Raw genomic sequence first — 14,268 nt, forward strand, 5'->3', positions numbered from 1 at the left:
GGGCTTTGGAATTTTATTGCAGATTGTAGATTTTCTTGAACAGTACAATGTACTTTAGACACTCTCCAGGACCCAAAATGTTTATTATATGGTCCCGAACAAATCTATAGCAGCATGAAAAAAAATTAAAGGCCAGTTTTCTAGTAAGAGCAGCAGAAGATATAGCGATACATCAGTGGTACGTGGAAAGCTATAGCTATAGGTCCCATACTCTGCCGTCCTAGCTGTGACTGCGGGGATCATTATAACTTGTCGAGAGGTGGGCTGCCGTACCCGAGACAGGAGTTCTCCTCTGTATATGTACATGAGGTATGACGCTAAAGCTTATGCGCTATTGACGAATTAATAAGCACGTGCACGCACGCACGCACGCACGTGTGTCTCAACTGTCCTCCAAGCAACCGCTTGACATAATATTTACTCTCTCATATGGCAAGGTCGTAGTTTCTGCGTCGCACCGGAACAAGCGTGTATGTGCCGACGTCTCAGCCACGCGGAGAAAAATTGGAGGAGCTTAAGCTTCGCCTTTTAAAGTGGAACGCGATAGCGTTATCGAGCCCCGTTCGCATCACATTTTTCTTTAAATAGGCTTCACTGCAACAACAACGTGGGAAAGCCAGCTTAGAAAGACCCAAGCTTACACCCATCCCCTTGAAGTCGGCTTCAGTTTTAAACAAATGCATTGCTGGGAAGACATTTTTCCAGGGGCCATTTTTGTTTATTACTTTATTAATGGTTTGCTGTTGCCCCGAGGCGCGCGTGTGTCCAAAACACATTAGGCAGGCTAAGTCCCAGTACCCTGCCGAGGACGTGAGCGCCATCTGGATGATGTTCTAGCAAGTAACCTACCCGGGCGCGCCGCTGTTTTATGGTAGAAATGCTGGAAAAGGGGTTTGCGTTTGAGTTTCCTCGTAGCAGAATTATGTTTTCTCGTACATTCAAATTATAATCCGACGCTATCATCTCTGCAGGTTGTGGTAAGTCGTACTTTACGATTTTCTGACGGATATTACTTTCAGAAATTCAATTTTTGTTCATTAACGCCTTGCGCCGCAACTGCGTGACTGGGTGGTTCAGAATTATTTTCTTAAACGGGCAATGCCCCCAACGCCGACACCGGATTTTTGGACACGGGGCCCTTAACGCTACCGCGGAAAAATGGCAGTGAACCCTTCTCCTTTATGCTTCCTCTATTTTCTGGTCACGTGTTAACCTTGAACGCTGTAGCTGCGGCGTAGAGGGAAGCAGCAGCAGAGGCCTAGTCTGACCCACGAAACTGCCCACGCTGGCCAACGCTCACTTTGCGATAACGGCAGAAAAGTAAACTTCAGAGAGCGGGCTAGGCTGGTGCTGGGCCGGCGGTGCCAGCATGTCGGCGGGCCGCACGGAGACTGTCGAAGGTGAGGGAGCTACGAGGGAGTTGAGAGGGAGGGCGAGAGGAACCACTGAAGCCACTGCTATCGAAGCGGCGAAGTTGCCAAATCCGCTTCCCTGCCGCCCTCCTTCCTCACCTTCGACGGTCTACGCGCACGCCCGCCCGGCGCCGTGCCGGCGCCAGCTTAGCTTGCTCCCTTAAGTCTCGTTTTCTGCCGTTATGGGGAAGCGAGCATTGGCCGGCGTGGGCAGTATCATAGTCCTCGCTCGCTGTGTGCTTGCGTGCCGCGATATTTCACGACTTGCACCGTTCATACAGAGCGGTCCACTGTTATAGGGAACACCAGAGTGCGTGGCGTCTGCTCGGCGCCACCGCCGGCCAGCGGCTGCAACAAGTGTCGCGCAGGCGCAGAGAGTACTGAGGGCAATGCTCTTTGCATCTTGACAACAGCGGCCGTGCAGGCGCCGTATCTTCAAAGCGATCTGCGACGTGCAGAAAGTGCGCGCCCGCGCAGACCTCATCTTCAAAGTGATCTGCGATGTGGGCAAAGTGCAACTAGTGCCGGTAGAGTCGTGTGCACTGTGCTTTTGACGTTTAGTTGGCATAGAAGCGAGAGACGGCACGGAGGTGAATTTGCTCGTTGCTATTTCCGCGCCTTCGCACTCCAGCGTGCTGACGCCGAGTTTCTGCGGTCATCGAGCAAGATGTGTTCATGTTTACCTGTGAACGCGTGACACCGTGCTTGGTAATTTAGTTACTAAGCGAATGTTTACAAGTTTATACGGCTGATAAAGTTATAGTTGTCTACTGATCTGCTATCGCAATCGATGCTTTGCATTTGGGGCGAAACTGCGAAATTTTTTCTTTCTGCTTTTTGCCTTGGCAATCATATGCGCCTTCTCTTCGAGAGAGAGAAATTTACGCTTCTTCTTTGCTGTAGCCATTTCGACTAGATACACACGACAGAAAACGGGAGCGATTGCGGTGATCCCGTGCAGTCTCGCGCAGGCGTGTGATGACCACGCGTGGCTATGGATTGCAGTGGCTTAAATTGATACTTTGAATTTGATTTCCTTCACGAAAACCTCGTTCAAGCGGACTTACGATTGTCACAGCTTTTGAAGGGCCTTCTAATTTGACTACTCGGCAGTTCAAATTTCAATTCAGACCCAGTTTCATTCTCAAAAAGTTCGTTGAAGCGGAAATACCGAATAAAACGCCTTCGTTATGAAGATACTTTTTTTTTATTACTTTCTTTGGGCAGCTGACTGGGGAATCGTAAAATCTTCGTTGTGGCGGAAATTTCGTTGTAGCGGCATTCGTTGTTGGGGGATTCAACTGTACTGTTATCAGACATTTGAGCTATAGTTCTCGCTTGAAAATCTTCCTAGGGCAGGTCAGAAATAGGCATCTTTGACAGGACATTTGATGTGTGTTCAACACATTTACTGTCCCCAAAGGTCCACTGAGACAGACGTTGCCACTAAAGGGGTCGCTATTGGGATCACCTAGGGGTCGGGCATGTGCATGCTGACTGGTCAATTTTGAATTATGCCGAGAAGGCCAATTTTAGGATCGAAATAACGAAAGTTTGGGCCCTTAGAAATGTATGGGGGCTGGCCGGGACTTCGACTGAGATGAAGTTAACCAACAAAAAGAATTAACCGCGGTCAAATTAACGGAAGTCTACTGTACACTGCTCGCACCATTTAGACGAGCCGTAATGAACTCGGAAAGAGCTTACATGTCCTCTGAAGCTGTAGCCAAAGTTTCGTGTCGTCCACCCAGTCACCGTCTAGAATATCTGCCAAAAAGGACGCTTACTGAGCTCCACCAGGCGTCATGCACATACATTGTAAACCCAGAGGCAATGGAGGCAGCTAAAGGAAGCGATGGAAGCATTGCCACGTGATCAAACATGGCGGCGCCCACAGGAATCCGTTAAAAGGGTCTGTATGTGATGTTGCTAATGGCTGCACGCATTTTGATGCTTGACCAATAGCAATTGCATAAAAGAATTCACTAGAACAAGTATGAGTAGAAAGACCACAGTTGGGGCAGCGAATAGCTTTTGCAGTAGACACTACAATGCATGTCTTAGAGCTGAAAGTAATGACTGTATGTAAGACTTGTGTGTCTTTGGCAGTTATTCATTACATATGAGTTGTGAAAGGGAGTACAGTAAAAGCTCGATGATACGAATCTCACACGGTCACGAAAAATATTCGTATTAGCCGAAATTCGTATCATCGAAACACAATTAAAACTACTGTCGAATCTCGATAATTCGAACTCGAAGGGGCCCGAAAATTTTTTCGAATTAAAAGGACGTATTTTTGAAGTATTCGTGCACCATAGCACGATGCACGAACGGTGCGAGTCATGAAATATCGCGGCGCGCAAGCGCATAGCAAGCGCGGGCCACGAAACTGCCCACGCCGGCTAATGGTCGCTTCCCGATAACGACAGAAAACGAAGCTTCAGGGAGCGAGCGGGCGGCGCCGGCACACGGGTGCGCGTGGAGACCGTCGAAGGTGAGGGAGGATGGCGGCAGGGAAGCAGATTTGGCCGCGTCAACTCCGCCGCTTCGGTGGCTCCCCTCGCCCTCCCTCTCAACTCCCTCGTAGCTCTCTCACCTTCGACTCCGTGCGCGCCCGCCGCCATGCTGGCGCCAGCTTATGTTAGCCGCCCCCTGAAGTTTCGTTTTCTGCCGTTATCGGGAAGCGAGCGTTTGCGGGCATGGCAGTTTCGTTGGCCCGACTGTGCCTCTGCCGCTGCTTCCCTCTGCGCTGCTACCGCAGCGTGCAAGGTCAACATGTGACTAGAAAATAGAGGAGAAGGGTTCACTACCATTTTATCCGCGTGGCTGAGACGTCGGCACTAGTGTGTGCTAGAATACGGTTGTCTAGAACACTCTAGTCGGCACGTACACGCTTGTTCCGGCGTGATGCAGAAACGGCGACCTTGCAATTTGAGAGAGAAGAAAATTTCCTCCGCGGGTTCTTTTTTTTTTTTACCCCATTCCTTCGCGCGCGGCATTGAGGGGTCTCTCCTGAGCTTTTGCTCTATGGCGGTGTCGGAGCAGTGCCAGTCGGAGGCGCCACCGCGTGATTTGGCGCGCAGCTAAGAGCATTGTCGGTGCGCGGTATGTTCGAAATAAGCGTGTTCGAATTCGCTTGCTTCGCATTGACGTTGAACGAAAGCACGTTTTTCATGATAGTCTCGCTGTGCAACAATTGTGCTCAGTGTTGACGTTGCGAGGCCTAGCTCCTTAGCCAACTCCGTCCGCTTCCTCTTGGGGTCCTCATCGACCTTTGGAAGAATGTCTAATTTCTCTTTAAAGGAGAGTGCTTTCCACGTGCGAGACATAGCTCGCTGCGACTAGGCAAAATGGTGCAAACACGAAGAACGTGGCCCGAAGCGCAGCAGCCACTCCATCTGACGGCTCGCAGAAAAGGAGGAAAAGTACAAAAGCACCAAAAGCGCCACCGCTTCAAACTCTTCGCGCCCAGCGGAGTCCGCGCTGTCTGGCGCCGTGCCTCCGCACCAAAAGAGGAGAGAAAGCGCGTGACTGCGCGCTGTTCTCTTTCGCGGTCGTCGGTGGGGCGGCGTTTATTCGTATCGACCGACGCAGGCTGAAAATCGATTCGTAACAACCGTTCTCTAGCACGTTGCAAAGTAATGGGGCTCGGCCGGGACCACAGAAAAATTCGTATCATCTGGAAATTCGTATTAGCCGTGATCGTATCATCGAGCTTTTACTGTAAGTGGCAGGGCAACATTTTTATCAATTGAGATTTGGTCTCCTTACCTTTGTGTATCGAAGTAAGTAATTTTTTTTCGTATAACCCGCCACCGCATATGACTCGCACCACCAATTTACATCCAGCCGCAAGAAAAAAACAAGGAAAAATCTGTGCATAGAATCCATGCAAATAACTGCATACAACAATGCTAAAATCTTTTCAAGAACAGTTTTCATTCACAGATGCACTACTTGTCCATGTTGTATCTTCTGCCAGTGGCCCTGTCCCCCCCCCCCCCCCCCCTCTTCAGCGATGCTGATGAAGCTAGGTTCACACAACAGGCATTATCGCGGAAGAATGAGTCACGTGACATGTGACATGAATCGCATCACTTCGCAGCTATAGGATGACTGCTCGGACGGAGCAGCCCTCGCATGGGCAATGGCGATTAAGCAAACGTGACCGAGCTGAAAATCCCAATGGAGATTTGACTCTGCCATATTGCGAAGTGCCGACTGAGGGAGCGCCATGGGAATGGGCGACGTATGAGTTGTCCATGCGGCGATGGCTTATTCGCTAACTACTAAACTCAAAATGGTGACGTGTAAAGAGGAGAATTGGTGACCGTGAAGGAAAGGAGGAGGAAGTTTAAACACGCAGGGGTGTGGAGAGGGTGGCGTTCCCGAGTATATAACGATACTTTGCATGGTGAACTCTGCTTTGAGGTGGAGAACTCTGCCGCAAAGCCACGATTTCAGGAGGTGAGCGTCACTGCCACCAAAGACACCTTCTCCACTTGCCCCCGTCTAGCACTCACAAGTGAAATTCCTTCCCTGCGTTGTTCCATACCAGAGCTGGAGCATTGCGTGTCGCATACGTCACGGGCCCTGCCTTGTTTTTTTTCTTATCACTTTTTGGCTGTGCGGTGCACTTCCGGTGACGGTCTCGTGCGCGAGATGTTGCGTTTGTTTTGTTTCGTGCAGCTCACGATTTTGCGCATTGTACACGAGAACACCTGACTAGCGGCATAAGTCAGTGCCACATGAACACTGAGGCATACGCAAGCGGACCACAGAGCATAATCGCGAGCTGGAACAAGGTAGAAAATGACATAGTTTTGTTATCTGCACGTGCGACTGCATGACATGGGAACAAGCAGACGAAACAGAAGGACATCTCTCTTGCTACAGTACGAAGTAAAACAAAGAGGTGCAGACAACCGGTTCGTAGGTTTTATCATTTTTCTAAACTTTAATCCATCTATTGAAGCAACAGATCAAACAAATAACTGCTGTTTCCTTGATTAATTCTCAGTCACATGTCACTGTGAGTGACGTCACAGCACGGCGAACTACGTCTACGAGGGGTACTAACGCGACTGACGTTGACTCTCTGGCTGGGAGCATGGCGCCCGCGACGAGAAGGGTGCAGGGTGTTTGGTTTGAGATGTCAGCTCTTCTCGCGGTGCTTAGTGATCTAATACTTTTCAGGCACGATCATTAGCATGCATTGTATGCACTGTGCTTGTCAGTTCAAAATTGCCAGGCCTGGTGAGGGGCCCTTTAAAGAGACACTAAAGAGAAACAGGAAGTTCAGCTGGAATAAAAGAGGGACCTTAAGGAATGCATGCAGTTTTTGTTGGGTGCAAAAATATGAGTTATTAGCGGAGAAATTCTTAAACAAAGACCTAATATCTCTTCCTCAATTTCTCTCACCCCAGATTCGGCGCTGAAGCAGTGTCGTCACAGATATCATTGCTCTCAGCGAATCAGAGGGTGCCATGATACGTCACCGCTTGTGTAAACGGCCGAGGCGCTCGCTCCATCATAGGCTGCATGGCCGCTGCATTTGCGTTGGCTGCGACTTTTGCTTAGGTGTTCTGTGGCCGCGATGGATACCGTTGCTGACGCTGAACCTTGCAACGAAGAGCTCGCCAGGGAAGCAGGACTGCATTTGTGCGACTTTAGTGAAACGGAGCACGAAATGATCCTCCATGCTCGCGCGGTAGGTGTTTCCGCGTACAATGGCGGTGAGCAGCCGGCCGCGCCTACGGAAAGCGAAGCCTTGTTTTCGTCGATGCGAGGCGGCCGGTCCGCCAGTCGACGATGTTCCCAACAGAACAAGCGTAGAAAGTTGCGCTCGAACTCAGTATGGTTCTTTCGTGTCTTTTTTTAATGACATTCAGCACTCACCGAGCCGCCAGTTTGTTGCTGCAGGGGCATCAGTAGGGGATTTCATGAAGGCGACATTGATGGGACAGATGCTCGAGAAAGGACTGGCCTCTGGGGCACGCCAAGGTACTTTCAGAGTGCAGGATTTTATATGCGTAATCCGAATGCGAGAAATGCAGAGAGCACACCATCGGTTTCTCTGGCTCTTTTGCCGGCAGAGCATTGAGCCATTGCGAACGCCGGGGATCATCACGCGGCACCACATGAAGAGACGCAGTCGGGTCAACAATGCTGCTGCCCCTGAGCGAGCACCTTGCGCCGTTTATACGGCCCTCAACACTACACACGAGGCATTTTCTGGCTGTTTCCCACAAAGTCGCCGTTTTTCGAGCCATGCAACACGCAACCAAATACTGCAACACTGTAGAGAGGAAAAGGCGCGCGCGATGATGCATGGAGCAAAAACGAAACTACGGAACTATCACGACCGCATGCGCCACGCCATTTTTTCTTATTACGTATTTAATTTTGTGCTAAACTTGTACGTCCTCGCTTGAAACGGATACATGTGTGTGTGTGTGTTCCGTGGGAAAATGGGGGAGGGGGGTCGATCCCCCCTCCCTTCCCTGGCTACGACAATCACCACTACTCGTGGCCAGTGTGTGGGGATAGTAAAGTAAAAGTTGTCAGTAAAGCTGCGTGGCAATGATCAAGGAGTCGGACTTCACATTGTGTGCATATTTGTGACCCTAACAAATAAACTGGTACTAATTCTGTTTGTGCCTTATGGCTTACCTACATATTATTTAATGAAGTCATTGGGTTGGGAAATGGAATTTTACTGTAAGTGGTACTTTGTTAAAAGTGGAGATTTCGTGAGACTGCCATAGTAATCTTGCAAGTGATCTTGCACTCCAACAGTGCTGGAGCTCATAAAATGTACATACTGAAACAAAGCTGTGCTTGATAGTAACAACTTTACAGCATTTATTTTGGAGCAAAGAAGGACACAAGTAGTGGCTGTTGAACATTTCTTCCATGCACCAGATGTCTTATCTTCCAAAGTTCCTATGCATATCATAAGCACTATGCTGAGCCTGTTTTGAAACCAAGAATGGTTTGGGTCTCTGACATTGAGGATATTTCTTGGGGTTCTTCCACAATTCCTTCTTTGTCATTTGTGCCCATTACAACTGCAATGATTTTTATGTCCATGACAGCAGTGTCGAAATCCCACTTGTGTACACAGGTTCACAGATCGCTGTAGTTGCAGGCTTCATCTGATCAGGGCTGCATTATTGATCGATTAACCTTGAGAATAAGACAAGGTTAATCGAGTAAAGCTTCAAGTGGGACTAACGTTTCTGATCATGATTAATCGGTTAAGCTCACATACCCAAAATCAGCCAAGCGCCGGCATTGACGCCCTCGCTTCTCTTGCTCAATTGCATGAAAGGGAACATGTTCCCACTGCGCCCACATATGCACACTCCACTTGCGGCAAAATCTGTTGAAATGCTTGGTTTTACTATTCCTTTTTGTGTGTGCAGCACTTTTTCTTAGCCAGGAATACGGAAAATAATCAGAGGCATTTTACTTTTCTTTGGTGCTTGAACGAGGAAGGAGGCTCAAGAAATCCATGATGAGGAATGACTGCGATCTGGCGTTTATCTTCTACTTCAAGGCGTTGTTGGTGCATTCCGTTGATGAGAAATTTTTTGCATGGCAACACTACAATGTTTACGAGCTGGCTGTTTGTTGTGGCTTGAGCTGGCTACAAATTTCAAGAGCCTGGCATGCATCGACAAAAGCCTCTGGGGCCTCCGAGAATGTGTGGAAACTGTTTTCGAGGCTAGACAATGAATTATCAGTCAAACAGATCCCATGTGCCAAGCTGAGTGTTATATATTGCTTGATGCCATAAGTAACTGACAACGACTTGGACCTTTTGTAGTGGTGGTGAGTGCAGGACTACCTTCTACCAAACATAACACGGTTTGTCAAGATGGTGATGTGCAGCCTGGCAACATCAACACCATGCTAGCTTGTCTTCTCTGTAGCTGGCATGACTATTAATGAGCTAAGGAACTCTGTACTGCCAGAGAATGTTAACAGCCTTCTTTGCCTCCGCAGCTGGACCTGTGGTTTTATTTGACTTGAGTTTGACTTGCTGGAATGTCCATTTGCGCAGAGTGTCATTTAAGTAATAATAAAGGCAACTGTCAATTCAAATAGCACTGTTTCTTTTTTCTTAAATGTGCATGTATCGTGACAAATCACTGGCTTTTAATTTCTTTGCCTCTGTACATAAATCCACAAATTTGGTTAGTTATGGATTACCTAACCTAATAAAAAAATACCAATTAATGTTTGGAGGGCCATGGGAAGAGAAGACATGCTCCAGGAAAATGTAACATTCAGTAACACTAGCAGCAGCACCACAGATGTGCCAAAAAGCTACTCCTACACGAAACTTGATTTGAAGTTGAATACAAATCCGCCAAACTATTGAACACCTGCTAAATAAAGCTTGTTGTATTGCTGCCTGGCAGTTAGGTTGAACGTTAGATTTTTGGAGCAGTCTTAGCTGTGAAAGGCATAAATGAAGGTTGTAATTTTCATGTGGAGCTTGAGTCGAGTCTTTAATAACTTTTCGAGCACTTGCATCCCCTTTTCAGTTTATGTGCAGCTGTGTAATATCAAAGTAAATGCGCGAGATATGCATCAAAGTAAATGCACGAGATTTCTCGAATGAGATTGGTACACTGCATGCAGTACTGACTGTAGATAGATTAAAAAGCAGCTATTGCGCACAGTCACTTGCTGCCAAGAAATATTGAGGTCCTTCACTTTGATGGGGATGCTGAACTAGGCACTAAGTAGAGTTCATTAATTGTTTGAGTTCATTCAGTTCTCACATTCAAGTTGACAAGAGTAGTTTTGGGCTTGTTGGTACATAATGACAAAGTAATATAGCACAAGAATGGGACATGGACAGAGGAGGCGAGACACACAATTGCTTGTGTGTCTCGCTTCCTCTATCTGTGTCTCGTTTTTGCACTATTACTGTCATCGCATTCCATAATTTTCTCTTCCACAGAAAAAAGAGAAAAATTTGTTAATGCTAGTGTGGTACAAAGAATTCATGTTTTCCATTATGGTTTAAAAGTTGTACGTGAAATTATAGCTGGAAAAAAATTTTTTTGTTAGTTAACCATAGCCAACTGACTAACTCCATAGAATACAAAAATAAACTGCCCTGAATTTCACACGATAATTGAGAAGAGCACTGCATCAGTTTCATCTGTACGGACATCATCATTAGCATTCATTTAAAACATCTAATGTTAGCCAGGATGTCCCCTTTATGTCTGCATGTTGGGTGGATAGTGTGGATTTTTGTGATAAATTTGGCTATACCTTCCGAGTGCTTCTCTTACGCTTCTTCAGTCCACTTTTTATACACAGCCTACAGAGTCCTGGCTTTTGTGTTAAAGGGGCCCTGAACAAATTTTTATCGAAATGGAGATAGGCATTTGAAGTGAAAATAGGCTGTTTCAGAAATACTTAGCCGCAAAAAGTACTTCAGTGCGTTCAGCAGAAGCGGAGTTATTGGCAATCAAACACAGCCTCCGCTGTGCTCCTGTTCCTTATTCAATGCCTTGCATTGTGAAAGCTACGGCGGAGTGGGGCGTGATCACAACGCTCCGCCTTCTGAATGTCACCGTGGCGCACAGTTCAAATTTCATTTTGGATGTTAACGTAGACGCCACAACTTCAGGTTTTGGTGCCTACGACGTGCTAAATATAAGCCAAACACGTTTGTTCTCAGTGTACTGCAGTGCGCTTAGCCATTGGACTTGTGGCAGCACCCCATGGCAGCCGCGGTATCTATGCTACGTAGCCGACCGCAGCTAGCAGTAGAAGCCGCTTATGGGAATCCGCTTTATTATGAAATAAATCATCGAGAAAAGAGTGGAGAACATGGCTTCTGTTAAAAAGAGAGCGTTTGAAAGAAAGCTGACTTCGCGCTCCGCTTGCGAGCACCGCGTACGACAGCAAAACATGGCTGAGATGTTCACAGCAGCATATGCCACCTGCAGACTATGTTATTTCACCAAGCTCTAGGGGTGGTTCAGGGCCCCTTTAATGTCGTGTTCTTTTGCTCTCTTTTGTTGTGCTCAGTGCTTCACACATTAAAGGCTGAGCTGTGTCACTATGCAATTATATGTTTCTCTTTTCTGTTTTTAGTGAAGAACCAATCAGCACATTGAGAGGGTTGTGCCCACACAGGGTCTCCAGAGTGGCGTTCCACCCTTCCGGACGCTTCTTAGCATGCTGTGTGTATGTAACCTTTCATTTCCTCTTCCTAGTCTGTATGCACACTCAAATCTCTTGCGTCTTTTCTTTTAGATTTGATCATTCTTGGCGTCTAATAGACTTGGAAACTGAAACAGAGGTGCTGCACCAAGAAGGGCACAGCAAAGCTGTTTATGACATCAGCTTCCAATGTGATGGTTCATTGGCTGCTACTGGGTAAGTGTGACCTGTTTAACAGTTGTATCGATGACATAGGTGTCAGATACACGAATTGACACATCGGCATGTGGAAGAATCTGGCTGTGGCTATAGAGTTGATTGATGCAGGACAGGGGTTACCGAGATTGCTGGAAGAGGTGGTCGTCCTGCAGTGGACTTAATACAGTAAAACTTCAATAATTTGACCCTCGTTAATTCAGACACGTACTTTGGTTCCGGCAGGCGTATGCATTATTTAACGGCATCAAACTCCTGTTACTTTGGGTCTACTGCACACCGGTTAAATCGTACAACTCTCGTAACGCGGCGAGTGTGAAGCGCCCGAAATGTGCGACAAAAAAGAGCAAAAACAGCCAATTGAAACCAAGCGACCATAGTCATCAACTGCCACACATGACTTTGTGTTGGCCGCACGTGTCTTCCGAATTGCGTAGTCACCATCCCTAATTGCATCGATAACGACCGCGAACAGTAGTTTCGTTTTGACTCAGTGTGCACGTTGGCTGCATGCCTTCAGATCTGCATGGTCGCCATTCACAATTACATTGATAATGACCGCAGTTTCAGCTATAGGTTTTTGAGGCGAGCAGTAGTTTTGTTTTCACTGGGCACTATGTCAGAAACACAACGGAAGCTGTTGAGGATGAAGCCCTATTCTAGTGTGACTTGTACGCTGGCATCAAACCTGAGGCTACATCACGATGGCCCGACCATCTTTTGCCGACAAGCTCCCTGGCGAAAAAATAATCGGGATGTGCGCGCAGTTCGGAAAAGCATGTCTACTCGGATGAAGACACGGGTCTTGCGCCACGGCCAAACTGCTCGCACTGCAATGGAAGTCATGTGATGACGAGAATTGCCACTTTTCTGCACCGATTTTCTGTGAAATAGAAGAAAGGGTTGCGAATCTATTCAGTAAATAAAGACAGATTGGTGTAGGAAGCATTTATTTATTGTTTTCTTGATACCCCTTATAATTCAACATTCAGTTAATTGGGTCGTTTTTTTGTTTTTCTTGCGGTCCTGTGAAATCTGAATTAATGAGGTTTTACTGTGACATTGAAAGGCTTTTCATTTTATAATGTGGTGCTGTTTTCTATGTAGCAAAGTGGCACCACTTTACTGCTGATAACCAGGCTGTACATTCATTGCCCTGCTACAGAGGTGGCACATTCCCATTTTCACTGAAGCTCACCACAGCATTTGCCATGTTGTGTATTGCTGTGCAACATATGAAGCCTGCACCTCAAGTCTTTGCAATTACACAAGCTTTGCTCTATGAAAGCTTGCTTTATTTTAATTTTCTCACAGCAGTGTAACCTGTTTTCCTTATTCTTTTCAATGCCTTTAGTGTTATGTGAAGTTTGTCTCAGACATGCCAACCCAATTAATCTTTTTTGTTTCTGTGACTGAAGTAAGAGTAATGAAAAACAATATAGGAAAACTCTTAGTTATGAACTAGTTATGAACTGGTATAATGCTACATCACAGTCTACTCGTAGTGCAGGGTTGTGAAATGTTATATCCCTCAAGACAGCATTATTTTCTTCCTAAGTTTCCTGTGAAGAGTAAGCAGTTGTCCATTTGGCTAATCTTAGGTTCCTAAACTTCTAAGAAAGCTGCAGTATATCTTTTGTTTAAGTAACTACACTTATCTTCATCTATTTTAGTGGCATGGATGCATTTGGGCGTGTCTGGGACCTCCGTACCGGGCGTTGCATCATGTTTCTAGATGGTCATCTGAAATCTGTGCTAAGCCTCTGCTTCTCGCCCAATGGGTGAGTGGAAGCGGTGATGCATGTTTCTTAGGTGTCCCTTCTGTTGCATAATAATACCGGGTGTTTCTACGAAGACTTTAGGTTAAAAATAGCCATTTTCAAATAAAAGGACTGTTCCTTCGGAGACATGCTGTCAGTGGTGGCGACCACAGGATGATGGGTGATATGTGGTAATTAGTCGCTAATTAACACAAATTAATAATTAGCTTTAAACTTGTAGTTTCATTTTTTTAATGAATTTTTTTCACAGCCAGCGCGCTGTGACAGCTGTGAGTATGGAGCCGCAATGTGCTCGTTGCCTACGCCTGGGTGACGTAAGCAGAACGTTGCCTCGAGGGGCATGGCTTTCTTTGCGCTTGCTGAAGTATTTGTCCTGCCACAGTTCTGCGGGTAATCAAATTTTTCCAGATCCAAAAGTTATCACTTTTATGGAGAGCTCTCCTCAATTTCCCAATTACGATTAGCCCGCTGCAACTAAAAGCTTAAAATGTAATTAATATTTGTTAATTAGTTACTAATTACCACATATCGCCTGTCACCCCGTGGTCACCACCACTGACGGCATGTCTCCAAAGGAACCATCCTTTTATTTCAAAAGGGCTATTTTGAAATATTACTTAGTCTTCGTAGGAACTTCCTGTATAACTATTGCTGTCAAT

At 46.6% G+C, this 14,268-nt stretch overlaps 1 protein-coding gene across 2 annotated transcripts in view; it reads left to right on the plus strand.

Annotated features, from left to right (window-relative positions):
• LOC119436624 (U4/U6 small nuclear ribonucleoprotein Prp4-like) overlaps positions 1 to 14,268 on the plus strand; it is a 97,793-nt gene that overhangs the window by 56,394 nt on the left and 27,131 nt on the right. For both annotated transcript variants that reach the window (XM_049659263.1, XM_037703544.2), the window contains exons 10-12: positions 11,544 to 11,636; positions 11,706 to 11,828; positions 13,502 to 13,609. In XM_049659263.1, the coding sequence (XP_049515220.1) occupies positions 11,544 to 11,636; positions 11,706 to 11,828; positions 13,502 to 13,609 (324 nt within the window). The remainder of the gene's footprint in view (positions 1 to 11,543; positions 11,637 to 11,705; positions 11,829 to 13,501; positions 13,610 to 14,268) is intronic.

Source organism: Dermacentor silvarum, chromosome 1 (assembly GCF_013339745.2).
Source record: "Dermacentor silvarum isolate Dsil-2018 chromosome 1, BIME_Dsil_1.4, whole genome shotgun sequence".
In the NCBI taxonomy this organism is placed as follows: domain Eukaryota; kingdom Metazoa; phylum Arthropoda; class Arachnida; order Ixodida; family Ixodidae; genus Dermacentor; species Dermacentor silvarum.